This window comes from Arachis ipaensis, chromosome B07, assembly GCF_000816755.2.
Source record: "Arachis ipaensis cultivar K30076 chromosome B07, Araip1.1, whole genome shotgun sequence".
Lineage (NCBI taxonomy): Eukaryota > Viridiplantae > Streptophyta > Magnoliopsida > Fabales > Fabaceae > Arachis > Arachis ipaensis.
In genome coordinates, this window is record NC_029791.2 from 65844106 (window position 1) to 65871612 (window position 27507).

Consider the following 27507-nt stretch of genomic DNA (forward strand, 5'->3'; position numbering starts at 1 on the left):
AATCCAACAATAAACCCAATTACAATTTTTCTTTTCAGCATTCCAACTCAAGGTCTTCCCTTCAATCAACTTCCATCCAAGTTATGGAACTACTCACTCATTGTAAATGTAGAATTCATAACATAGAAAAGGGAAATATAGAAAGACATGATAAGTAATAATCAAAGGGATCAATTAAAAATAAAAATAGTTCTCGTATTAATAAATTCTAAAAATAATCTAATAATATTTCTGAGTAAACGAAGGACATGGAAGAGTAAGAGACAGGTAAAGAAAACAAACGAGAATGACGAAGTCTTGACGGAGGTAATAACTCTTCTCAATATCCCAGTGCGAAAAGCAATAAAAATAAAATCCTAAGAACTATGAATGTATAGAGAGAAAACCTAGAGGAGGAGTAAAACTAGATCTAAAACTGAGAATTCATCTGTAATGAATTGTTCTCCTCCGTTTCTGCATGTTCCTTGGCTCTAGTCTGCTTTTCTGGGCCAAATGGGTCAAAACAGGGCCCAAAATCGCCCCCAGCAAATTCTGCAGATTCTGCAGATCACGCATGTCACGCGATCGCGTCATTCATGCGGACGCGTCATTCGGCATTTTGCCTTGCCACGCGTGCGCGTCGTCCACGCCTCCGCGTCACTTGTTCAGTTCCAATCCGCGCGGTCGCGTGAGCCATGCGTCCGCGTCACTGCGATTTCCTCTATGTCACGCGGTCGCATGAGCCATGCGTCCGCGTCACTTCTCGCTGGTCATCTCCTTGATTTCTTGTGTTCCTTCCATTTTTGCAAGCTTCCTTTCCAATCTCCAAGTCATTCATGTCCTATAAAGCCTGAAGCACTTAACACACAGATCACGGCATCTAATGGAATGAAGGAGAATTAAAATACATAATTAAAAGTCTTTAGGAAGCAAATATTCAATCACGTAATAATTTTAGGAAGGAAATGTATATGCATGCCAATCATATGAATAAGTGGGTAAAGAATTGATAAAACCATACAATTAAGCACAATATAAACCATAAAATAGAGGTTTATCAACCTCCCCACACTTAAACATTAGCATGTCCTCATGTTTAGTTGAGGGAGATAAAATAAATGAGTAGGAACATGTAAAACTCATGTAATGTAGTGCAACCTATATATATGAATGCAACTATATGATTCTTGTCGACTTGATCAAAAGTAAATAGGTTCTTCAAGACAATTACAAATCAAACTCCACTAATTCAATTCTTATACAGTAAGAAAAGATAAAAATGCAAGAAGGTAGCTCATGAAAGCAGGGAACATAGATGGGGTATAAAATTATTTTTCCGCTTAAGGCTAGTAATGTGGTAAAATACAGAACAAATGGGATTTAAAGGCTCAAAGTGGCTAACAAAGGTAATTAAAAAGGTAGGCTTAATTTGGATAAGTGAGTTTAAACAAGTAATGGCCTCAATCATATGCAAACATATAAATATATTAAATATTGGACATATAGGATGAAACAAAATGTAGATTATAATCATAGAGAAGTAAACACACAAGAATGAAATAATTATGGTTAAATAATGTAACCATGCATTTGGGCTCAAATCTCATAGGTTGTGTATTCTTTAGCTCAAAAATCATGTTCCAAATACAACTTCAAGCAATTTTAACATAAAATTTTTGATTAAAATTAGTGAAATTTTGTTCTAAAGATAGGGTCTTAGAAGAAACTTATTGTCTTTTCAATCAAGTAGAACATGCATGCAACTAATCTATTACTATGCAATTTATCCTATTCTACAAAAGAAAAACTAACTAAATATCCTAATTTATTGGTGTTAGGGAAGAGAAATTACCTCCGGAAGTCAGGTACTGACCGACCTCCCCACACTTAAGGCTTTGCACCGTCCTCGGTGCCATCTGTCAGGAACAAGGGTGGGCTGGTAGCAGTATCTCCACAGTCGGGACCGTCTTGGCTCCCTATGCTGGTAAAGGAAGTGGAGTCCGGGGTGCTTGGAGCAGTTGGGTTGTTGTAGGTGCTTGTGGTGTGGAAGGAGGAATTTCCTCAGCCGGTTCAGTAGGCTGGCTAGTAGTGGCTGCTGGAAGTCTAATATATTTCCCGTTAGGGACGTACTAATCATTCCGTGGAAGCATGGCTTTGGTGTCCCCAGCTCTGTAGGCGACTCCGGCTGCTGAGACGAGATCTAAGACCAAGGCAGAAAAAGGTAAGTTGCCCGCAATCTGTACGTGTCCCATGGCATTCTGAATGTGTCTTGGTAGGTTCAGAGGCTGGTCTGTAAGGATGCACCATAGTAGAACGGCCATGTCTGCAGTGAAGGAGGATTCGTGAGTGCTCGGAAAGACGTAATGGGACATGATCTGTGCCCATACGCGAGCCTCCAAGGTAAGTGCTGAAGCCGATATTCCCTTAGGACGGGAACGGTGGTATCCGTAGATCCATCTGCTGCCAGGTAGTGCGATAACTCTGAGAACAGCATCCCAGTCAAATTGGTACATCTGGAGCAGGGAGAAGATCTAGAGCTTATTGAATGGCCTCTTCTGTAATGGAGACTTGCTTCTGACGTACATAGACAGACTGCAGGGTTGGCAGGTGGAAATTAGAGTAGAACTCAACTACCCAAGAAAGATTGACCTGCCTTGGCTGTCTCTGGAGGAAACCCCATTGTCTTCGTTCAATTTGCGGCTCAACAAAGGTAGCAATATTGGGTGGGAGGATAAGAAGGTATTCGTTGTTGTAGCTCCGTTCTGCCAGGATAGGGAACATCTGCTCACAGTAGCGATTGGGAAATCGCGCAGTGTCCTTTGCTGGGAAGGCTTTCTCTTTTTCATCAACCTTTATAATCCTCTTAATTCTTTTTGTTGAGGGTTTGACTGCAGTTGAAGAAGGCTCTGCCACTAATGCTCTTTTTTTTCTTCTTCTTGCTGGTGGTTTGGGAGTAGCTTTCTCTTTTCCTTTCTTGTTGGCCATCCTGAAAAGGGAAAAAGAAAGTAACATGAATTCAAAAGGACAGAGCAAGGAAGAGGATGGTATAAGTGATAATCAATGCACGACTCGTAACAAACTAACCATCACGTTTGTATTGACAATTAAATTAAATTAATAAAATAGTAAAGGGAATTTATGAAAAGCAAGTATTGAATAGTAGAATAGAATAATGTAGAAAATACATAATGCCATATGGGCTTTTTCACAAACACATAGCATGCATGATGAATAAACTATTGAAAATAATAATTTGAACATGCAAGCAACCCTTTAAAAAAAGTAATATATAATTGCCAAACAATTTTTGCAACAATCCACAAGCATATAATGAGAAATAATGACTCAAATAAGTTCAAACACCAAAGAAAAAGAAAGAAAAAAAGAAAAATAAAATATGGATAATGAAAGTAAAAAGAAAAGAAAAGAAGAAAACATAAATTAAGAAGAAGAATAGAAAAGTAAGAAGAGAAGAAGAAAAGAAAAACCTTGATAATGGAGATGAGAGAGAGGGAGAAGAATGTGAGAAAGAAGGAAGAAGGAAGAAGGAAGAAATAAGGAGGGAAAAGAAAAAGTAGGATTTGAGGGGAGAAAGATAAGATATTTTGGCACATTAGGTTAAGTTGTACGGCACAGGCAACGCGGACGCGTGGGTGACGCGTTCGCGCGACTTGTGCTTTAAGTTAATCGACGCGGTCGCGTCGGTCACGCGGTCGCGTCGGTCACGCGGACGCGTGACTCGTTTTGTGCTACTGGCGCGAGGGCAGCCTCGCTCTCGCACAACTCTCTGTTCGAAATCTTAATTTTGCCAAATTTTGGGTGACGCGATCGCGTGGGTCACGCGACCGCGTGAGTGGCCAATATTGGGATATGACGTGGACGCATGGGGCACGCGTTCGCGTGGTAAGAGCTGTGCGTCTAGCGCTAGTCCAGCACCAGTCCAGCATAACTTTCGGCTATGCACCCTTTTCACGTCGATTTTCAGGTCACGTGGCCGCGTGGGTGATGCGGTCGCGTGGGGTGATTTGTGCCAAAGGCACGCCTCCAGCCACGCTCTCGCGTGACTTTCTGATCGCTTTCTTATTCTTTCTGAGCCACCTGCAACGCAGACGCGTCATTCATACAGTCGCGTCGCGTGAATTTTTTTTTTAAATAAAAATATGCAAATGTAGATGCAAGCTAAATGTGCGAACAAGGAAAAGAGTTATTGGAAAAGAAAACTAAGAATAAAGAAAAGAACGATCATACCATGGTGGGTTGTCTCCCACCTAGCACTTTGCTTTAACGTCCGTAAGTTGGACGCTCCATTAGCTCAGTCTTCGGCTATGTGTGGATCTTCCAGGAGGAAGATCTCGAGCTCCTTGTTTTTCTTCAACTTCTCACCATGGTATAGCTTTAAACGATGTCCATTAACTTTAATGAGTTCAGAGCTTGAAGGATGACTTAGGTGAAAAACTCCGTACGGTTCAGCCTTTTCTACTCTGTATGGACCTTCCCATCTTGAGCTCAACTTGCCTGGCATGAGCCTCAGTCTAGATTTGTAAAGGAGGACTAAGTCCCCAGGTTGGAACTCTCTCCTCTTGATGTGCTTATCATGTACAGCCTTCATCTTCTCTTTTTACAGCCTTGAGTTCTCATAAGCTTCCAGGCGAAGGCTTTCTAATTCTTGCAGTTGTAACTTCCTCTCAGCTCCGGCTGTTTCAAATCCCATATTGCATTCCTTTACTGCCCAAAAGGCTTTGTGCTCTACTTCAACTGAGAGATGGCAAGCTTTTCCATAAACTAAGCGGAAAGGACTCATCCCAATGGGTGTCTTGTATGATGTTCTGTATGCCCAAAGTGCATCTTGGAGCCTGGTGCTCCAGTCTCTCCTATGAGGTTTGACTATCTTCTGCAAGATACACTTTATCTCTCTGTTTGACACCTCGGCTTGCCCATTAGTCTGAGGATGGTAGGCTGTTACAACTTTATGAATTATCCCATGCTTCTTCATTAATCTTGTTAGTCTCCTATTACAAAAATGGGCGCCTTGATCGCTCACGATTGCTCGTGGGGATCCAAAGCGACAAATAATGTGGTTTCTAACAAAGGAAACAACAGTGTTAGCATCATCAATGCGGGTAGGAATTGCTTCCACCCATTTGGAAACGTAATCCACAGCTAACAATATATAAAAGTAACCATTAGAATTTGGAAATGGACCCATAAAGTCAATGCCCCAAACATCAAAAACTTCACAGAAAAGCATAATTTGTTGAGGCATCTCATCCCTCTTAGATATATTACCAAATTTTTGGCATGGGAAACAAGATTTACAAAATTCAGCAGCGTCTCTAAAAAGAGTAGGCCACCAAAATCTACAGTCTAGGGTTTTTCTAGCTGTTCTTTGAGGGCCAAAATGTCCTCCACTCTCAGATGAGTGGCAGGCCTCTAAAATGGATTGGAATTCTGATTGAGGCACACACCGTCTAATTACCTGGTCAGTGCCACATCTCCATAAATATGGGTCATCCCATATATAATATTTAGACTCGCTTTTCAGCTTGTCTCTTTGATGCTTAGTAAAGTTTGGAGGAAAAGTGCGGCTAACTAGATAATTAGCTACAGGTGCATACCAAGGGACTACCTCAGATACTGCGTGCAGGTTATCAAATGGGAAATTATCAGCTATAGGAGTGGAGTCATGCTTAATGTGCTCAAGGCGACTCAAATGGTCTGCCACTAGATTCTGGTTACCACTCCTATCCTTAATTTCTAAATCAAATTCTTGTAGTAGTAGTATCCAACGTATAAGCCTTGGTTTGGATTCCTTTTTAGCTAATAGATACTTTAGAGCTGCGTGGTCTGAGTACACTACTACTTTCGTACCAAGTAAATAGGCTCAGAATTTATCCAGAGCAAAAACAATAGCAAGAAGCTCTTTCTCAGTAGTAGTATAATTAGACTGAGCGGCATCTAAAGTTTTAGACGCATAAGCAATTACAAAGGGGTCCTTACCTTCACGCTGAGCCAGTGCTGCACCTACAGCATGGTTGGAAGCATCACACATTATTTCAAATGGCTGGCTCCAGTCTGGTCCTCTCACAATTAGAGCTTGAGTCAGGGTGGTCTTCATCTTATCAAACGCTTGTTTGTAATCCTCACTGAACTCGAACTCAATATCTTTCTGCAGTAGTCTGGATAAGGGAAGAGCTACCTTACTAAAGTCCTTAATGAATCTCCTGTAAAAACCTGCATGGCCAAGAAACGAACGGACTTCCCTCACAAAGGAGGGGTAAGGTAAACTAGAAATAACATCCACCTTTGCTGGATCTACAGAAATGCCAGTATTAGACACAACATGTCCTAGTACAATCCCTTGTTTAACCATAAAGTGACATTTTTCAAAATTCAATACAAGGTTTGTACTGACACATCTATCTAACACTCTAGATAAACTATCTAAGCAAAGATTGAAGGAATCACCATATACACTAAAGTCATCCATAAAAACCTCCATACAGTCCTCAATAAGATTAGAGAAAAGACTCATCATGCACCTTTGGAAAGTAGCTGGTGCATTGCACAAGCCAAAGGGCATTCTCTTATAAGCATAAGTCCCAAAAGGACATGTAAAAGTGGTCTTTTCCTGATCTTCATGAGCTATATGAATCTGAAAATAGCCTGTGTAACCATCTAAGAAACAATAATGTGATTTACCTGACAAGTGATCTAGCATTTGATCAATGAATGGAAGAGGATAGTGATCCTTACGAGTGGCCTGGTTTAGGCGTCTATAGTCAATGCAAACCCTCCAGGCGTTCTGAACTCTGGTTGCCATGAGCTCTCCATGCTCATTCTTCACTGTAGTGACTCCAGACTTCTTGGGCACCACTTGTACTGGGCTTACCCATTCACTGTCTAAGATGGGGTAGATGATATCTACCTCCAGTAGTCTGGTCACTTCCTTCTTGACAACCTCTAAGATAGTGGGGTTCAGTCTTCTCTGGGTTGATGGACAGGTCTTGCTCTCTCTTCTAAAAATATTCTATGCTCACAGACCTGAGGGTTGATGCCTACTATGTCTGCCAAACTCCAACCAATTGCCTTCTTGTGCTTCCTCAGCACACTAACTAGCTGCTCTTCTTGTTGAGAAGTGAGTTTCCTTGCAATGATAACTGGAAACTTCTACTTGTCCTCCAGATAAGCATATTTGAGGTGTGGAGGGAGGGGTTTCAATTCTAACTTCTGCTCATGGTTAGGCTCTGGGTTGTCTGGAGCTGGTAACAATGGTAAAGCACTGTCATTGTCCTCAGAAAGTGTCCCCACACTCGAACCTTGTCCTATGTACTTCTCTTCAAATTCCTCCTGGTGAATTTTAGCCACGGTTTCATCTATGATGTCGCACTGGAGGATAGAATGATCATCCGCAGGATGCTTCATAGCTCCATTCAGATTGAAGATTACTACTCGGCCATCTATTTCAAAAGAGTATGTTCCTGAAAAAGCATCTCCAGGAATGGTCTTCCTAGTAGGATTGATGATGGCTTCTCTGAGTCATTTTGGGGCATCTCCAGGATATAAAAGTCAATGGAAAATGTGAGCCTATTAATACCCACTAGTACATCTTCAGCTATTCCAACCACCGTAATAATGCTTTTATCTACTAACACAAAACGAGCTGCCGACCTTTTTAAGGGAGGGAGCCTCAAATTATCATATATAGACAAAGACATTATACTAACACATGCTCCTAAATCACACATGCAGTCAGAAAATATCACACCACCAATAACACAATTAACCATACATGGACCCGGATCACTACACTTTTCAGGTATACCTCCCATTAAAGCAGATATAGAACTACCTAAAGGAATAGTTTCTAAATTCATTAATTTTATCTTTATATATACATAAATCTTTTAGAAACTTTGCGTACTTAGGTACCTGCTGAATAACATCAAAAAGGGGAACAGTTACCTCAACCTTTTTGAATATTTCTACCATTTTGGGATCAGGTTCCAGCTGCTTCCTAGACTTCCTTGCAAGTTGTGGAAATGGAATGGGAATGGTGTCCTTCACAGCTTCAACGTCCTCTGGTGCTTCTTCCCGTGGTTGAACTTCTTCTTCATCAACCATGTCCTGTATGTCCTCTTCCTCTTCAACATCTTCTACCTCTACCACCTCTTCAGCTGAGGCGTGTTCTGGTGGGTTTGGCTCCTCCTGATTCCTCTCCTGCAGTGTGGTTCCGGACCTTAGGGTGATGGCATTGATGCCACCCTTTGGATTGGGTAATGGTTGAGAGGGGATTCCACTGGAGCTCAAAGGCTGGTTATTGGAGTTATTCATTGATCCAATCTGTGAGATAAGAGCTTGCAAGGTAGAGTTCAGACCATTTAGAGTAGAATTAAGGTTATTTTCCATGGCATGTTGTCTCCAATCAATAGATTGTAGTAACTCATCATTAGCAGATGAAGAAGGATAAGTGATCTGAGAGGTCTGCTGTTGGTTATTCAGAAAAATAGGATAGCCAATTACTAAGAACATAAGCAGCACGCTCTAGCTAATTGAGCTATAAATTTAAAGTGTTTTAACAAGGTATAAATAATAAAAGACTCTAAACCAAAAAGAAAAATTTTTTCTAATCTAAGCAACAAAATAAACCGTCAGTTGTCCAAACTCAAATAATCCCCAGCAACGGTGCCAAAAACTTGGTACACGATTTGTAAATCACACTTTTTACAACTCGTACCACTAACCAGCAAGTGCACTGGGTCGTCCAAGTAATACCTTACGTGAGTAAGGGTCGATCCCACGGAGATTGTTGGCTTGAAGCAATCTATGGTTATCTTGTAAATCTTAGTCAGGAAAACAATAAAATAATTCACTTATCAAATTTGATTGCAAGGAATAAAAGCGTAGAACACAAATTATACTTGTATGCAATGATGGAGAATATGTTGGAGTTTTGGAGATGCTTTGTCTTCTGAAATTCTGCTTTCCTCTGTTTTCTGATTCACGCACGCACGTCCTCCTATGGCAAGCTGTGTGTTGGTGGATCACCGACTCATGCCGTCAAAAGGTACAAAGTTCAGATCTAAAATGTCATGAGATACAAGACAAGTCTCTAAAAGTTGTTTAAATACTAGACTAGTAAACTAGGTTTACAGAAAATGAGTAAACTAAGATGGATAGTGCAGAAATCCACTTTTGGGGACCACTTGGTGTGTGATGGGGCTGAGACTTAAGCTAATCACGTGCATAGGGCTGTTTTGGGCGTTCAACGCCAGCTTTGGATCCTTTTCTGGCGTTGAACTCCAACTTGTAACTTGTTTCTGGCGCTGGACGCCAGACAGCAACATGGAACTGGCGTTGAACGCCAGTTTATGTCATCTATCCTTGAGCAAAGTATGACTATTATATATTTCTAGAAATCCCTGGATGTCTACTTTCCAACGCAATTGGAAACGCGCCATTTAGAGTTCTGTAGCTCCAGAAAATCCATTCCGAGTGCAGGGAGGTCAGAATCCAACAGCATCAGCAGTCCTTTTTCAGCCTGAATCAGATTTCTGCTCAGCTCCCTCAATTTCAGCCAGAAAATACCTGAAATTATAGAAAAACACACAAACTCATAGTAAAGTCCAGAAATATGAATTTTGCCTAGAAACTACTAAAAATAAACTAAAAACTAACTAAAACACACTAAAAACTATATGAAATTAACCCCCAAAAAGCGTATAAAATATTCGCTCATCACCATCCATGGCTGTAACTGCCACCTTGATTGTACCCTTGGTTGGGGCGGTCATAGAAGTTATGAGTGGCTGCCACGGTGTTATCTTCCTGTTGGAGCTGCGGACATTCATCAGTATAATGGCTATAATCAGCACAGATTCTGCAAACTCTCTGTGGGACTAACTGTTGGCTTTGCTGTGGTGGAGAAGGTTGAGCTTGCTGACTTTGTTGTTGATTCAATTGCATCTGCTTCAGTAAGTTGGTCATTTCATAGATACTCTGAGTTAGAGCAGCAGTCTCTCTGCTACAGGATACTTCTGCAACAGCTTTTAAACGGCCTTGTTTCTGCCTGTGATTCTGAGTAGATTCAGCTAAGTCGCTGATCAATTGCCATGCCTCATTAGTGGTCTTGTATTTTTTCATAGACCCATTGCTAGCACTTTCCAATGTGGTCTTATCTTGGGGCCTCATACCCTGAGTGACGTAGCCGAGCAACACTATCTTGTCAATCATATGGTGGGGGCATGCTTCCAGAAGGTTATTGAAGCGCTCCCAGTATTCATAGAGAGTCTCGGATTCATCCTGAATAATCATGGAGATGTCTTTCCTCAGTTTATCAGTAACTTCAGCTGGAAAGAATTTTTTCAAAAATTCTCTTCTAAGTGTATCCCAGTCAGATACAGTTGCTGCGGGTTGAGTGTAGTACCACTCTCTCGCCTTTTCCTCAAGAGAGAATGGGAAGGCTTTTAACAAAATTGAAGTTTCATCTGCACCATCACGCCTGACAGTAGAACAGGCTGCTTGGAAGTCTCTAAGGTGCTTGATAGGCTCTTGAGCAGGTAAGCCATGAAACTTGGGCATCAAATTGAGCAGTGCTATTTTTATTTCAAAGTCTGTAGCCACCGTTGGGTGATGCGCTTGAAACAGTTGCATTGAAAAATCAGGGGCTCCAGCCTCCTGGATAGTAATTCTCCTAGGTGCTGCCATGTCACCTGCACGTAAATCAACCGAATCAGCAGAAAGGGAACCTATTTCTTCCTCAAGTGACGTTTCAGATCCGCCCTCAGAGAGGACTAACTGACGTCAAACTTGCCTTATTCGTGAAATAGTTCTTTCAATCTCAGGATCGAATACTGGCAATCTTGGATCAGGAAGTAAACGCGTCATCTAACGAAAGAAACATGCAGCTCATAGTAGCAAAATAAAATAAAATGCAAATAAATAAATTCCAATTAATAACTTTAGCACTCTATTGCAACTCCCCGGCAACGGCGCCAAAAATTGATGTGGCGGAAATTGGGGTGTTAAGAAATTATTAGAAGAGATACGTTGCAAGTACAGTTCTTAACCAACCAGAAATTTGCTTATCAATTTAGAAGGGTTGTCACAAAATTTAAATTAAAATACTGGGAGTATGAGTCCCAGGTCGTCTCCCAACGAGTTGCAGTAAGGTGTGCTACTTTATTAATCAGATGTTTTCAAAAAATGGTTTGAGTTGAATAACAGGAAATTAAATTAGAGAATTTGTGTAATTTTAAATAAAAGCCTTGGCTGGGAGTAGATTAGTTGGAGGCCCTATTCTTGTTGAAGTACTCTCAATATTAATTGATAATTGAGGGTTGTTCTGTTTAGTTATCCCTTACTAGGTAAGGGAAAATCAAGCAAGTTGGAAAGCTGTTTCTATTCATAAGTTCCAATCTGCTCAATTGAAAAGGATTGGTGTCAGTGACTAGAGGGTAATCCAACAATAAACCCAATTACAATTTTTCTTTTAAGCATTCCAACTCAAGGTCTTCCCTTCAATCAACTCCCATCCAAGTTATGGAACTACTCGCTCATTGTAAATGTAGAATTCATAACATATAAAAGGGAAATATAGAAAGACATGATAAGTAATAATCAAAGGGATCAATTAAAAATAAAAATAGTTCTCGTATTAATAAATTCTAAAAATAATCTAATAATATTTCTGAGTAAACGAAGGACATGGAAGAGTAAGAGACAGGTAAAGAAAACAAACGAGAATGACGAAGTCTTGACGGAGGTAATAACTCTTCTCAATATCCCAGTGCGAAAAGCAATAAAAATAAAATCCTAAGAACTATGAATGTGTAGAGAGAAAACCTAGAGGAGGAGTAAAACTAGATCTAAAACTGAGAATTCATCTGTAATGAATTGTTTTCCTCTGTTTTTGCATGTTCCTTGGCTCTAGTCTGCTTTTATGGGCCGAAAATTGGATCAAAACAGGGCCCAAAATTGCCCCCAGTGAATTCTGCAGATCGCGCATGTCACGTGATCGCGTCATTCATGCGGACGCGTCATTCGGCGTTTTGCCTTGCCACGCGTGCACGTCGTCCACGCCTCCGCGTCACTTGTGCAGTTCCAATCCGCGCAGTCGCGTGAGCCATGCGTCCGCGTCACTGCGATTTCCTCTATGTCGCGCGGTCGCATGAGCCATGCGTCCGCGTCACTTCTTGCTGGTCATCTCCTTGATTTCTTGTGTTCCTTCCATTTTTGCAAGCTTCCTTTCCAGTCTCTAAGTCATTCATGCCCTATAAAGCCTGAAGCACTTAACACACAGATCACGGCATCTAATAGAATGAAGGAGAATTAAAATACATAATTAAAAGTCTTTAGGAAGCAAATATTCAATCATGTAATAATTTTAGGAAGGAAATATAAATGCATGCCAATCATATGAATAAGTGGGTAAAGAATTGATAAAACAATACAATTAAGCACAATATAAACCATAAAATAGTGGTTTATCAGGGATTTTCAGACATCCTGCTCAACTGTTAGGCGTCACGGTGCAGATGAAACTACTATTTTGCTGTTTGCCTTCCCGTTTTCTCTTTAGGAAAAGGCAAGAGAGTGGTTCTACTCTCAACCTAAAGCAGTTGTTACCAACTGGGATCTGCTTAGAAGGGAGTTCCTGGAAAAATACTTTCCAGCTAAAGTTACAGATACAATGAGGAAGGAGATTTCCTGCATTATCCAGGGTGACTTAGAGACCCTTTACGAATATTGGGAACGCTTCAGGAATCTCCTAGATTCGTGCCCCCACCACAAGATTGAACAAATGGTGTTGATCAGCTAATTTACACAAGGCTTGAACCCTCAGGATAAGACTACATTGGATGCTGTAAGTAATGGCTCTATGAAGAAGTACAAGACGGCGACAGAGGCGTGGCAACTGATCACCGATCTAGCAGAATCTACCCGGAATGTCAGGCACAGGAACAACCATCCCAAAGTTGTTGTGGAGGTTTCCTCTAGCAGTGACACTATTGCTCTCACTCAGACTCTAGGAGAGATGACCAACTTACTGAAGCAGATACAGCTGAATCAACAACAACCTCAGCCTCCCCCATTACAACACAGTCAACAGTTGGTTCCTCAAAGAGTATGCGGAATATGTGCTGATTATACTCATTACACTGACGAGTGCCCACAGCTCCAATAAGAAGACAACACCTTGGCAGCTACTCATAATTTCTATGACCGCCCGAATCAAGAATACAATCAACAAGGCGGCAATTACAACCAAGGTGGAAACTACAATCAAGGTTGGCAAGACAACTCCAACCAGGGATAGAGCGATAACTCCAACGAAGGATAGAGGGACAACTATAACAGAGGAGGCAGAGACAACCAGGGAAATCAGAGGTGGAATAATAATAACAATCAGCAAAACTGGTATCAGCAGAATCCTCCCTATCAATAGCAGAACCAGAACCAGCCTTACAGAGCACCTCACCAAAGGCAGTCCCAAGCGCCTTAGAACAACCAACAGTAGGCCCCTCAAATCACTTACCCCATTTCTTCTTCTAATGATGAGATGTTTCGCGCTATGATGCAAGACATTCAGAATACAGTTAACTCAACCATGAACGGTCTGAATGCTACTTTACAGGCTCTCGTCTCCCGGATGAATTCACTGATTGCCTCAAACAATCAACCTTCAAGCTCCAGTGCAATTCCTTCTAAACCTATACCCAACCCCAAAGGTGGCATCAATGCCATCATTTTGAAGTTCGGAACCATACTACAAGAGAGGAATCGTGAGGAGCCAAGCTCAAAGGAGAAAATTCAAGCTCAAGATGTTGTTGAGGTAGAAGATGTTGAAGAAGAGGACGAAGTACAAGACATGGTTGAAGAAGAGGCAGCTCAACCAGAGAATAGCACCCCAAAGGAAGCTGAAGCTGCAAGAGACACCATCCATATCCCCTTTCCACACCTTGCTAGGAAGTCCAGAAAGTAGATGGAGCTGGACCCCAAGATGGTGAAAATCTTCAAAAAGGTTGAGGTAACCATTCCACTTTTTGATGCCATTCACCAAGTACCTAAATATGCGAAGTTTTTAAAGGATTTATGCATGCATAAGGATAGAATACAGGATTTAGAAACCATTCCCTTAGGTAGCTCAATATCTGCTTTAATGGGTGCTATACCAAAAAAATGTAGGGATCCAGGGCCATGTATGGTTACGTGTACCATTGGGGTGTAACATTTTCTGACTGTATGTGTGATTTAGGAGCGTGTGTTAGCATTATGTCATTGTTTGTATATGATGCTTTGAGGCTCCCTCCCTTAAAAAGGTCGGCAGCTTGTTTTGTTTTGGCAGATAAAAGCATAATCACAGTGGTTGGAATTGCTGAAGACGTGCTAGTGAGCATTAAGGGGCTCACATTTCCCATTGACTTCTATATTTTGGAGATTCCCCCTAATGACTCAGGAAGACCATCATCCATCCTGCTTGGAAAGCCATTCCTAAAGACTTCAAAGTTCAAGTTGAATGCATTCTCAGGGACTTACTCTTTTGAGATAGATAGCAAAGTCGTAGCTTCAACTTGGATGAAGCTATGAAGCACCCTTCGGAAGATCATTCCATCTTCCAATGCGACATCATTGATGAGACCGTAGCTGCAGTTCACCAAGACGAAGTAGAAGAAAGGCACATGGAACAAGGTGCAAGTGTGGGGAAACCCTCTGAACACAATGAGAACACTTTGCCATTATCATTAGCTCCAGATGATCAATTGCCTAGCCATGAGCAGAGAATGGAATTAAAGCCCCTTCCATCCCACCTCAAGTATTCTTACCTTGAGGTCAATCAGAAGCTCCCAGTTATCATTGCAAGGGAACTCAATTCCCAACAGGAGGAGCAGTTGCTTAGTGTGCTGAGAAGACACAAGAAGGCAATTGGGTGGAGCTTGGCAGATATAGTAGGCATCAGCCCTCAAGTTTGTGAGCACAGGATATTTCTAGAAGAGGGGGCAAGACCTGTCCGTCAACCTCAAAGAAGATTGAATCCTACCATCTTGGAGGTTGTCAAGAAGGAAGTGACCAGACTGCTGGAAGCAGATATTATCTACCCCATCTCAGATAGTGAATGGGTCAGCCCAGTACAAGTGGTGCCCAAGAAGTCTGGAGTCACAACAGTAAAGAATGAACATGGAGAGCTCCTGACAACTAGAGTGCAAAATTTATGGAGAGTTTGCATTGATTACAAGCGCCTCAACCAAGCTACTCGCAAGGATCATTACCCCTTGCCATTTATTGATCAGATGCTTGATCGCCTATCAGGTAAATCACATTACTGCTTTTTAGATGGTTATACAGGCTATTTTCAAATTTATATAGCTCCTGAAGATCAGGAGAATACTACTTCTACATGTCCCTTTGGAACGTATGCATACAAGAGGATGCCTTTTGGCTTGTGTAATGCACCGGCTACTTTCCAAAGGTGCATGATGAGTATTTTCTCTGATCTTATTGAGAGTTGTATGGAAGTTTTCATGGATGATTTTAGCATTTATGGTGATTTATTTAGCCTTTGCTTGGATAGTTTAGCTAGAGTATTAGACAGGTGTGTTAGTTCAAACCTTGTGTTAAATTTTGAAAAATATCATTTTATGGTAAAACAAGGTATTGTACTAGGACATGTTGTTTCTAATACTGGTATTTCTGTAGATCCAGCAAAGGTAGATGTGATTTCTAGTTTTCCTTACCCCTCCTCCGTGAGGGAAGTCCGTTCGTTCCTTGGCCATGCAGGTTTCTACCGGAGATTCATCAAGGACTTCAGTAAGGTAGCATTGCCTTTATCCAGACTGCTGCAGAAGGATGTTGAGTTCGAGCTGAGTGAGGACTGCATGAATGCATTTGATAAGCTGAAGATCGCCTTGACTCAAGCTCCGATTGTGAAAGGACCAGACTGGAGCCAGCCTTTTGAGATTATGTGTGATGCCTCCAACCATGCAGTAGGAGCGGCGCTGGCTCAGCGCGAAGGTAAGGATCCTTTCGTAATAGCTTATGCTTCCAAGACCTTAGACGCTGCTCAGTCTAATTACACTACCACCGAAAAAGAGCTTCTGGCTATTGTTTTCGCTCTGGATAAATTATGAGCCTATTTACTTGGTACTAAGGTGGTAGTGTACTCAGACCATGCAGCTCTAAAATATTTATTAGCTAAAAAAGAGTCCAAACCAAGGTTGATACGTTGGATATTGCTGCTGCAAGAATTTGATTTAGAAATTAATGATAGGAGTGGTTCCCAGAATTTAGTGGCAGACCACTTGAGTCACCTTAAGCACATCAAGGATGACTCCACTCCTATTAATGATGCTTTTCCATTTGACAGCTTACATGCAATATCTGAAGTAGTTTCTTGGTATGCACCTATAGCTAATTATCTAGTTGGTCATACCTTCCCTCCCAATTTTACTAAGCATAAAAGGGACAAGCTGAAAAGCGAGTCCAAATATTATATATGGGATGACCCATATTTTTGGAGGTATGGTGCTGACTAGATAATTAAAAGGTGTGTGCCTCAATCAGATTTCCAGTCCATTTTAGAGGCCTGCCACTCTTCTGAGAGTGGTGGACATTTTGGTCCTCAAAGAACAGCTAGAAAAATTTTAGACTATGGATTCTGGTGGCCCACTCTTTTTAAAGATGCTACTACCTTCTGTAAATCTTGTTCCCCATGCCAAAAGTTTGGAAATATATCCAAGAGGGATGAGATGCCCCAACAGCTTATGCTATTCTGTGAAATTTTTTATGTTTGGGGCATTGACTTCATGGGTCCATTCCCAAACTCTAGTGGTTTCTTATATATACTGTTAGCTATAGATTATGTTTCTAAATGGGTGGAAGTAATTCATGCCCGTACTGATGATGCTAACACTGTTGTCTCTTTTGTTAGAAATCATATTATCTGTCGCTTTGGGTCACCACGAGCAATCGTGAGTGATCAAGGCACTCATTTTTGTAACAGGAGATTGACAGGCCTACTAAAGAGACATGGCATCATTCACAAGGTCGCTACAGCTTATCATCCCCAGACCAATAGGCAAGAAGAGGTGTCTAACAGAGAGATCAAGCACATTCTGCAGAAGATAGTCAAGCCTCATAGGAAGGACTGGAGCACCAGACTTGTTGATGCGCTCTGGGCTTATCGAACAGCATACAAGACGCCCATAGGAATGAGTCCCTTCCGCTTAGTATACGGAAAGGCTTGTCACCTCCCAGTGGAGGTGGAACACAAGGCTTTCTGGGCTGTAAGGGAAAGCAACATGGGATTTGAGAAGGCCGGTGCTGAAAGGAAGCTACAAGTGGCAGAACTGGAGACCCTTCGACTCGAAGCATATGACAACTCCAGACTGTACAAAGAAAAGGTGAAGGTTGTGCATGACAAGCATATTAAGAGAAGAGAGTTCAGACCTGGAGAGCTAGTTCTCCTTTACAACTCAAGGTTGAGACTCATGCCAGGCAAGCTGCGTACAAGATGGGAAGGCCTCTACAGGGTGGAAAAGGCAGAGCCATACGGAGTCTTTCACCTAAGTCATCCTTCAAGCTCCAAATTCATCAAGGTTAATGGACATCGCTTAAAGCTGTATCATGGTGAGAAGATGAAGAACACCAAGGAGCTAGAGATCTTCCTCTTGGAAGATCCACCAACAGTAGAAGACTGAGCTTGTGGATCATCCAACTTAAGGACGTAAAGCAAAGTGCTAGGTGGGAGACAACCCACCATGGTATGATTTTTCCTTTTCATTCCTAGTGTCATTTTCTTTTTTTTTTCATAAGTAGTCATTCATAATTTTTGCATATTCATCTGCATTCTGCATTTTGCATTCTGTAAAAAAAATGGCACTCGACGCGCAAGCGTTGCCGACGCGTACGCGTCACATGTGTGTGCGTGATCTAAAGGAATGGAATAAAGAGTTACGTGGGAGCAGGGCTGGAAGCATGCCTTAGGCACAAGCAAGACCACGCGTACGCGTCGCTTGTGATTTTGGCCCCTCATGCGTACGCGTCCATCACGCGTACGCGTGACCCTAAAAATCGGCGTAAATGGGTGTATGGCCAGAGAGTCATGATGGTGTGGGGCTGGAACTGTGCTGGGAGCACAACCTCCATCACGCGTACGCGTCCCTGACGCGTACGTGTCGTTTTCCCATCCAGGCCATCCACGCGTGCGCGTCCATGACGCGCACGCGTCATATGCAATTTTGGCTCTCGTGCGTATCTGAACAGAGAGTTGTGCGTGCGCAGGGCTGCCTTCGCGCCATTCGCACAACCAATGTCACGCGTACGCGTCCCTGACGCGTTCGTGTCACTTAAAACTAGCGCGATCTACGTGTACGCGTGATGCACGCACACGTGTCGCATGCCACGCCAAATTAATCCACTTCAGCGCCTGATTTCAAATCTCTTCTCCCCCAATCCTAATTCTTTTCAATCCTAATTATTTTTTCTTTCTTTCTTTCTTCTTCCTTACTCCTTCTTACTTTCTACTACTTTCTTCTTTCCCTCTTCATCTTTTTCATTAAGGTTCTTTTCTTCCTCCCATCTATTTTTTTCATTATTGGATTTATTTATGTTTCTTTTTTCTCTATTTTTCTTTTAGCTTATTTATCTATGGTTTCTTTTTCTTTTCTTCTTCTTGCATTCTTATGTTGGTATTGGAGTTTTATTTGGGTATTACCTTTTTATCCTGAAGCTTGTGGTTATTATATGGAGTGATTTGACAATTGCTACTTTAATTGGCTCTCATATACATTTGGATTATATTATTTTCATTCCTATTCTATCTTTCCCACCAAGTGTTTGTGAAAAAGCCCTTATGGCATCTTGAACTCTATTTTGTTTTACTCTTTTACTTGAATGCCTCTTTTTCACAACCCTTGCACTTCACATATATTTAGGATTATCATTCACAATTGTCATCATACAACTACTCTCTATATTGGCATATTTAATTTTTGATGCTTGAGTTATGCTTCTCATGCCTATTCCTTGCATGCTTTCACCTCTTGCATCTATTTAATTATGAATTGCCTTATTGCTCTTAATTGATGTCTTACCTACATGTTGTAGCTATCATGTATTTGAGCTAACATCTTTCCTTTGGCATTCATTATCACTTAGAATTTTCTCCCTTCCGGTTCTTTAGTTATCTATATTTGATATTCCTCCTTTTCCTTTTTTTTCTTTAGACATGGGTACCAAGAAAGGAAAAGAGAAGGCCACTGACAAGCCACCAGCTAGGAGAGGAACCAAGAGAACACTGGCAAAGGCACTTCCATCTACCAGTGTCAAGCTGCCAACAAAGCAGGTGAAGAGGGTCATTAAAGTTGATGAATCAGAGAAAGCCTTTCCCACCTAGGACTCCACACGGTTTGCTAACCGTTATTGCGAACAGATGTTCCCCATCCTAGCCGAGAGAAACTACAACAATGAGCATCTACTCATTGTCCCAACATACTTTGTTGATTTTGTGGAGCCCCGAATTGAGAAGAGGCAGTGGGGATTTTTTAGGAGGCAGCCGCGAGAGGCCAATTTATCCTGGGTAGTTGAATTCTACTCAAACTTCTACTTGCGTACTCTACAGACTGTCTTCGTCCGTCAGCAACAAGTCCCTATCTCTGAAAGTGCCATATAGAGAGCACTGGACCTTCCACCTAGTCCAGAGGGATAGGATGCATATCAAGAAGCATCTCGTAAGTGCCAGATGTATCAGTACAACTGGGATAGCATACTTGGAGTTATAGCCCAACCTGGCAGCAAGTGGATCTACGGGCAGCATCGTTCAAAACCCAAGAGCATCTCAGCCCAGTCACTCACCCTACAGGCTCGCGTGTAGGCACAGATTATGTCCCACTATGTCTTTCCGAGCACTCACAAGACGACCTTCACAGCAAACATGGCTGTCCTTATCTGGTGTATCCTGACAGAGCAACCCCTCAACCTGCCCCGACACATCCGGGATGCCATGGGACATGTACAGATTTTGAGTAACCTGCCTTTCCCCACCTTGGTTTCAGATTTAGTCTATGCAGCAGGTGTGTCATCTCGGGCAGGAGACACGAAGGTCATCATCCCTAGAGCCGACCAGTACGTCCCGAATAGGAAATACATCCGGCCACCAGTTCCCTCTGCGAGCCGGCCTGCAGGCCCATCTTTGGACACTCCTCCTACTTCTACTCCACCATCATCCACATCACAAGCACCATCCATCCATCAGATGATCCTTCAGATCATTGAGAAGTTCGACCGGCAAGACCGGCGAATGGAGCAAATGGAGCACCGTAACAAGCGCAGATACAACTATCTGAAGGACCTCATAGTTGGTACACACCCATCTCCAGAACCAAAGGACACCCCAGACTCCCCTTCATCCGGTAGTACAGAGAGCCAAGGCGAACCGACACTGGAGGCGACGCTTCCAGCCCTCCCTTGCTCCTTACTGATGGCACGGAGGACCGTGCCAAGTCTTAAGTGTGGGGAGGTCAGTCCTTGACTTCCACAGGTAACTTTTCTCTCTTAATACCAACATTTGACTTTTTCTTTTGTTAGATAGGATAGTTTGCATGATAATAATTGTTTGCATGTATGTTTTGCTTGGTTGAAGTAATGAGTTTCTTTTCAAGACCCTTTTCATAGCATTTCACTAATTTAAATTGAAAATTTTGTGTTAAACTTGTTTGAAAACTGTAAATTGGAACATGAATTATAGCTAAGAACGCAAAACCCGTGAGATTTGAGCTTAATTACATGGTTACATTATTTAACCATAATATTTTATTCTTGTGTGTTCTCTTCTCTATGATTGTAATCTATATTTTGTTCCATTCTATATATTATTTAGTATATTTACATGCTTGCATATGATTGAGGCCATCATTTGTTATTACCTCACTTATCCCAAATAGCCTACCCTTTCAATCACCTTTGTTAGCTACTTTGAGCCTTTTAATCCCCTTTTGTTCTATATTTTACCACATCACTAGCCTTGAGCAGAAAAATAATTAAATACCCCAAGTGAATCTTTGGTTAGCTTAAGTTAGAGATTGTGTATTAATTAAGTGTGGGGAATTGTGGGAACTTGGGTTGATGAAAGTGTACAGTGGTTCATTAACAAAATATTTGGAATTTGGGCGCATGTTCATGTAAGACCAGAAATAAAATTAAAAACTCATGTGCATTGATATGTTATGTTTGCTTTTATGAAAAAAAATAAAAATAAAAAGAAAAAAAGAAAAAAATATACTCAAATAAATAAATAAATAAGTTATTAAATAAGGGGACAAAATTACCCTAATATTGAGTTTAATAAAAGATCAATGCATATGTGATAAAATTAAAGAAATATTTGGTACATGAGTATGTGATACAAAAGTGGAAATTCTAGGTAGCTAGGCATGAATTAGAATTATATAGAGTGTGTGTATGTTAGGTAAGAGCTTAGGTTAGTCAAAGATTCATATTATGGCTCACTTGGCCATACATATATCCTCACCCTTACCTTAGCCCCATTACAACCTTGAAAAGACCTCATGATGTTTGCATTGGTATACTAAATTTTGTGTTGATTGGTTAGATGAAGAACAAAGTTTAGAAAGCATGACTAGAGAAGAGTAGAGTGATTAACCCCAGACACTTGAGAGATTGGAGTGCATATACACTACCAATGAGGGTTCAATGCTTGATTCTATGTTCCCTGCTTTCATGAGCTATCTTCTTACAAGTTTACTTGTCTTTTATTGTGTGATTTGAATTAGTGGAATCTGATTTATTTTTGTCTTGAAGAGCTTATTTACTTTTAACCAAGTAGATAGTATCATCTTAGCATATAGTTGCATACATAGGTTGCATCTCATGAGTCTTACTTTTCCCCATTCATCCATTTTATCTCTTTGAGCTTAGCATGAGGACATGCTAATGTTTAAGTGTGGGAAGGTTGATAAACCGCTATTTTATGGTTTATCTTGTACTCAATTGAGTGGTTTTTATCAAGTCTTTGCACACTTATTCAAATGAATTGCATGATTTTATAATTCCTTCCCAATTTTGTTCTATGATTGAAAACTAGCTTTCTAAGCCTTTAAATTTTATATTTTTTATCCCTCTTTATACCATTCAATGCCGTGATCTATACGTTAAGTGTTTTTAGGCTATGTAGGGCAGAAATGGCTTAGAGGATGGAGAGGAAGCTTGTGTAAAAGGAAGGAGCACAAGAAATAAAGGAGACAACTAGCGAGGAGTGACACGCAGGCATGGCTCACGCGTGCGCGTGCATTGGAGTTCGTACGGCGACGCGTGCACGTGCCTGACGTGTACGCGTGACAAGGAAAATCGCCAAACGATGTGCACGCGTGACTGACGCGTATGCGTGACATGTGCCACCTGCAGAAATCGCAGAAAATGCTAGGGGTGATTTTGGGCCGAGTTTGGACCCAGTTTTTGGCCCAGAAACACAGACTAGAGCCAGGGGACAATCCGAGACTCGGGACACATTCTCATTCGCATAGTTTTAGTTTTAGTTTTGAATCTTAGAGAGAAATTACTACCTCCTCTAGGTTTCCTTTATATTCATAGTTTTAGAATTTTATGCTTTGCTTTGGATATTGAGAAGAATCACTACCTCCGTTGAAGTCACTATTATTCTAGTTTGCCTTCTTATTCCTTTACTCTTTTGATTACTTATTGATCCTGTTCAGATACGTATGTTGCATTTTGGGATTTATTAATACAAAGAACTATTTTTAGTTTTAATTAATTTTCAATTCCTATTTTATTTAATTTATCATGTCTTCTTCTTATTCATTTATGAAATTTACATTCATGTCAATGGAGTAGACCTCCAACTTGACTTGGAGGTTGATTAAAAGGAGACCCTTGAGTTGGAATACTCAAGTGTTAATTTTAATTGGAAGTTGTTGGCTAGCTCTCTAGTCTCTAACTCTAATCCTTTCTTGGGGAGAGGATCAGGACCTGAGGTTTATAGTTAGTTAGTTAGTTAGTTAGTTACTTGACATTCCCTTATCAGGTAAGGGATGACTAAGTAGAACAACAACCTCTTAACATTACACTTGAAAAAATCCAACAAGGATAGAACTTCCAATTAATCATTCCCCCGGTCAAGGTTTTTTAATTGATTATATAAATTCTCTTGCTAATTCTCATTGCTTTAATTAATTATTATTTTAATTTCCCGTTCTCCAACTCTAAAAATTCTCAGAAAATTCCTAACTAATAAAATAGCACTCTTTTGTCAACTCATTGGGAGACGACCTAGGATTCATACTCCCAGTATTTTATTCTAAACTTTGTGACAACCCTTTCTAAATTGATAAGCGGATTTTTGCTGGTTGAGAATTGTACTTACAACGCTGTTCTTACTACAATTTTTTAATTGGCTGATTTTCACCTCGTCAGGCTTCTAGAATTACTGTCTCTTTCTATATATATTATTGTATACGCCTTACAATTGTTGTGACCTTTAATTATCTTTTGCTTTATGGCATGAGGTAAGGCTTAGGGTAATTAGAGTGATACAATATAGATTTTTGCTAAATGCTTAAATCATTTATATTTTTTTAAAATGCTATATGCTTAAAAATTATATTAATTTGCCAAACCTGAAATTACACAATAGTAGGTGTTTTCTGGTATTGATTAAGTTATGCCAACATATATTGTTCTCTGGTATTAATTAAATTAAATCAAGATACCAATTAAAACCATCTATTAACTCACCTGCAACTTTTCCTCTTCCATCCTCAGCACCAGTATTAGAGAATCCTGATGGCCAAGAGTCAAAGTTAGACTTAAATAAATGTGGTTCATAACCTTGAATGACCCTGGTTATCCTTGTAGATTTTGGTCATTTCTAGCTTGTAAGAAAATCCTGAAATTATTAGTAGCTCAATATATTAATCCACTTTAAACCAACATAAAAAGCATAAAAAGAAGATTCTATAGTGGCATTACCTCAGCTGCAAGACAAGGTTCTTTTCGCTCTTCAACTTGTGTGACCCAGCCAACCCAGCCAAATACCTCAGCACCACAGTCCAATAAATAGCATTTGTTGTTGTCCAGCAGTGATTTAGAAAGTTCACCTTCTATAGGATTGACCTTACCATCAGCGAAAAACACTTAAGAAACTATAACACTTAAGAGTATAAAGGAAAAACAAATTCAGAAAAGAGATTTGAGCTAGGCTATGATATATTTAACAGAAGGGGAAAAAAAGAAGATAGAATTAAAAAAGAGAAAAGATTGGCACTACTACGGGTGTACATGGGCCGGGTCACACCAGGTTTGGCTTAACCCAGATCCGACCCGAAATATAGACCGGGCCTAATTTTTAGACCCTAACCTGATCCTAAACCCGATAAAACCTATACACCTTCAGGCCGGGTGAAAACTGGGTAAAAACTGGCTGAAAACCAAGTCTTTAGCATGTAAAAATCACCTAATCTCTAACCATTATTTCACAATTCACATAGTAAAATTTACTTAAAAATATATAACAAGAACCAACCCTTCTCTAAAATTAAAGCATAACCATAATCAATACTAATATTATCTAATAATACCAAATATTTAAATCAATACAAATAACACAATATTATGCATTAGTCTAAAGTCTTATGCATTTTAAATATAAAACATTAACTTATAATCTTATAATGACTAATAACACAAAATATTAAGGTTTACAATATTTAAATTTCACATAAGAATAGCCATCATCCATTACTAATAACACAAAATATTAATTATGTATGATGACCGAGCCACCGGGCTCAGTTCGGGTGACCCGAGCTATGGCCCAGACCCGACCCGAAATAAAGACCGGGTCTATTTTTGATACCCTTACCCGACCCGAAATAAAGACCGGGTCTATTTCTGAGCAAAAGTTTCTTCAATCATCTAATGCATCAAGTTGGGGCCAAATGCCACCAAAATTAAGAATATATTATTCACTTTCAGTTGAAAATTTCAACAAAACGAAAAACAAAATCAACAATTATGGTTAGAACAATATAGCAAATTAGTAGTAGCTCTCATACGCAATAAAATTTCTACTCATACGTTAAATCGAAATAGCGTATACTGTAATGTATGCAAGAAATCACAGAGCAACCACTAATTGAAGGTTCAGAATAGTTGAATTTGAGATGTAAAATTCAAAACCCTAAGATTTGGGGAAAAGGGGAAATATGTTTTGTTATTTCACTAATAGAGATCAGAGATTGGAAAAAGATGTTGGTCACGGTAATTCAGAAACACGGACCAATATAAAAATCATCATGTCTCTTAGCTTTCAATTCATGAAGACAAAATTTAAAAATAATAAAAAAAAGAAGCTGAATAGGAGAAACAAAAAGGTGCGAGTGAACCATCAGAGACTTAAATACAGGTGATCATGGATTGAATCCATTTTATATTATTGCAGTTTTATTTTCTCATCACTTGATTGAAAACAAACACAAGATTAAGAAAGAAGCGAAATAGAGTAACCTAACAAAGATGAATGGTAAGAGTAGGGGATCTAACACAGAAATATGGAGGAATGAAAAGAGCATAACCTGGAGGCAGTGACTGTAACCAGATGCTGCATCAGTTTATAAAGAGGATTTCGACGGCATCACAATGAGAAAGTCAAATCTGGACGTTGATGAGACAATATGCGAACTCAGGCGACGCCAACGCCACCGAGATCTCAAAGACGAAGGCGACGACGCCGAGATCTCAGAAGATGACGGTGACGAGAGCTCAGGAGATGGCACTAGAATCGGAAGATGACAAAAACGGTGCTGCGACGAAGAAGACGGTGTTGTGCTTCCGGCAGGTTACTCGATAATTGTTTGGAGAAAATGAGAATGGTATGGGTGAATTGAGTTAGCATTTGTGAGGGTATTCAGTAACTATATTATTTTATTTAAATTAATGACCGATTTAGCGACCATTGTCTTAGCAACCAAACAATTTTTTACCCTATTTCTCTATCGGTAGTAAAATCGGTCGCTAAATTAAAAAATAGTGACCGATTTTGTGACCAAGAATCCCAAAGATGTCACCTCTCTTGTCTTGGTTGCTAATTCGGTCACTAAATTAAAAAATAGCGACCGATTTAGCGACCAACTTTATTCTGGTTGTATAATAAACTTATCTGTTGCTAATTCGGTTGCTATTAGTGACCGATTTTGTTTGTCGCTGAAATCGATCGCTAACTTAATAATTAGCAACCAATTTAGTGGCCATTGCCTTAGCGACCAAATTAGTGACTAAACAAATTTTTACCCTGTTTTTCTATTGATTGCAAAATTAGTCGCTAAATTAAAAAATAGCGACTGATTTTGTGACAAAAAATTCTAAAGTCGTTTCTTCTCTTGTTTTGGTTGCTAATTCGGTCACTAAATTAAAAAATAGTGACCGATTTAGTGACCAACTTTATTTTGGTTGTATAATAAACTTATCGGCTAATTTGGTTGCTATTAGTGACCGATTTTTTCTGGTTCTAGAAATTATATATCGATCGCTAAATCAGTTGCTATTAGCAACCAATTTTTTCGGTCGCTAAAATCGATCGCTATTCTGATGATTTCTTATGGAACCTCTAAGTGGAGTGTCTTAATATATGAGTGATAATCATATATCGTGAGATGTATATTAAGTGCTTATTATTGTACATGGATTGTTTTTGAATTTTTTTATACATTCTTTTGTATTTTTTCTTGCAGCATAAAAAGTAAATTTTTGTATCTCTTTTTTTCATTAATTACTGTTAATTTTTCAAGCAATTGCAATGGATATCTCTTATATTGAAATATTTATTTACTACTTTTGCAAACACTTTTGTTCTTTAAAATAAATACCTATATTCAATGAAGTATTAATACGCCATGAAAAAAATGATGAGGTGCTCTAGCTCAATTGGTAAAAATAGTGAAAATAAACTTGACAAATTAAGTTAATAGTTTAGCTATATATACGCTAAAGATATATATGTTAAGGATACTAATGAAAGAAGTTTTACAGAAATTATATCAATTCAAATTTGTTTCGGACCCGATTTCTGGATCCGTTTTCGAAATGGTCACCAAACCCGACAATCTCAAGATTGGGTCATCCTCACCGTCCAAAAACGGATCAATAACTTTCAATATCCTGACACAACATTCGAATTCAAATACCTCCCTTATCTTAACCAGATAAGATAAGATGAGATAACTACCACTAGCTATATAAAGGGGAGCCAGAGGCCCCCTTAGGTACGTCACTCATTCTACTCACCTCATACCTCTCAGATCCATCCTGACTTGAGTGTCGGAGTGTCTTTGTAGGTATCACCTCCATTGCTCCAGTCAGATAATCCGGCGATTGCCTCAACTCGCAAGTCTCCGATCCATCTCACAACCTGTACCAGAGACATCTTGTACAAAATTTATTTTTAATTTATCTTTTATATTTAATTATTTATTAAAATAAAAAATTTAAAATTTTTATTTACAT

The 27507-nt window shown here is 40.0% G+C and overlaps 1 protein-coding gene across 1 annotated transcript in view; it reads right to left on the minus strand.

The window, feature by feature from the left end:
• Positions 6257 to 27507, minus strand: part of LOC110265079 — a gene marked incomplete at its 3' end in the record, with an annotated part of 22282 nt that continues 1031 nt past the window's right edge. The window contains exons 2-5 of the mRNA XM_021107842.1: positions 27346 to 27412; positions 23977 to 24140; positions 23743 to 23787; positions 6257 to 6928 (exon numbers count right to left, since the gene is read on the minus strand). Coding sequence (XP_020963501.1) covers positions 6257 to 6928; positions 23743 to 23787; positions 23977 to 24140; positions 27346 to 27412 — 948 coding nt within the window. The remainder of the gene's footprint in view (positions 6929 to 23742; positions 23788 to 23976; positions 24141 to 27345; positions 27413 to 27507) is intronic.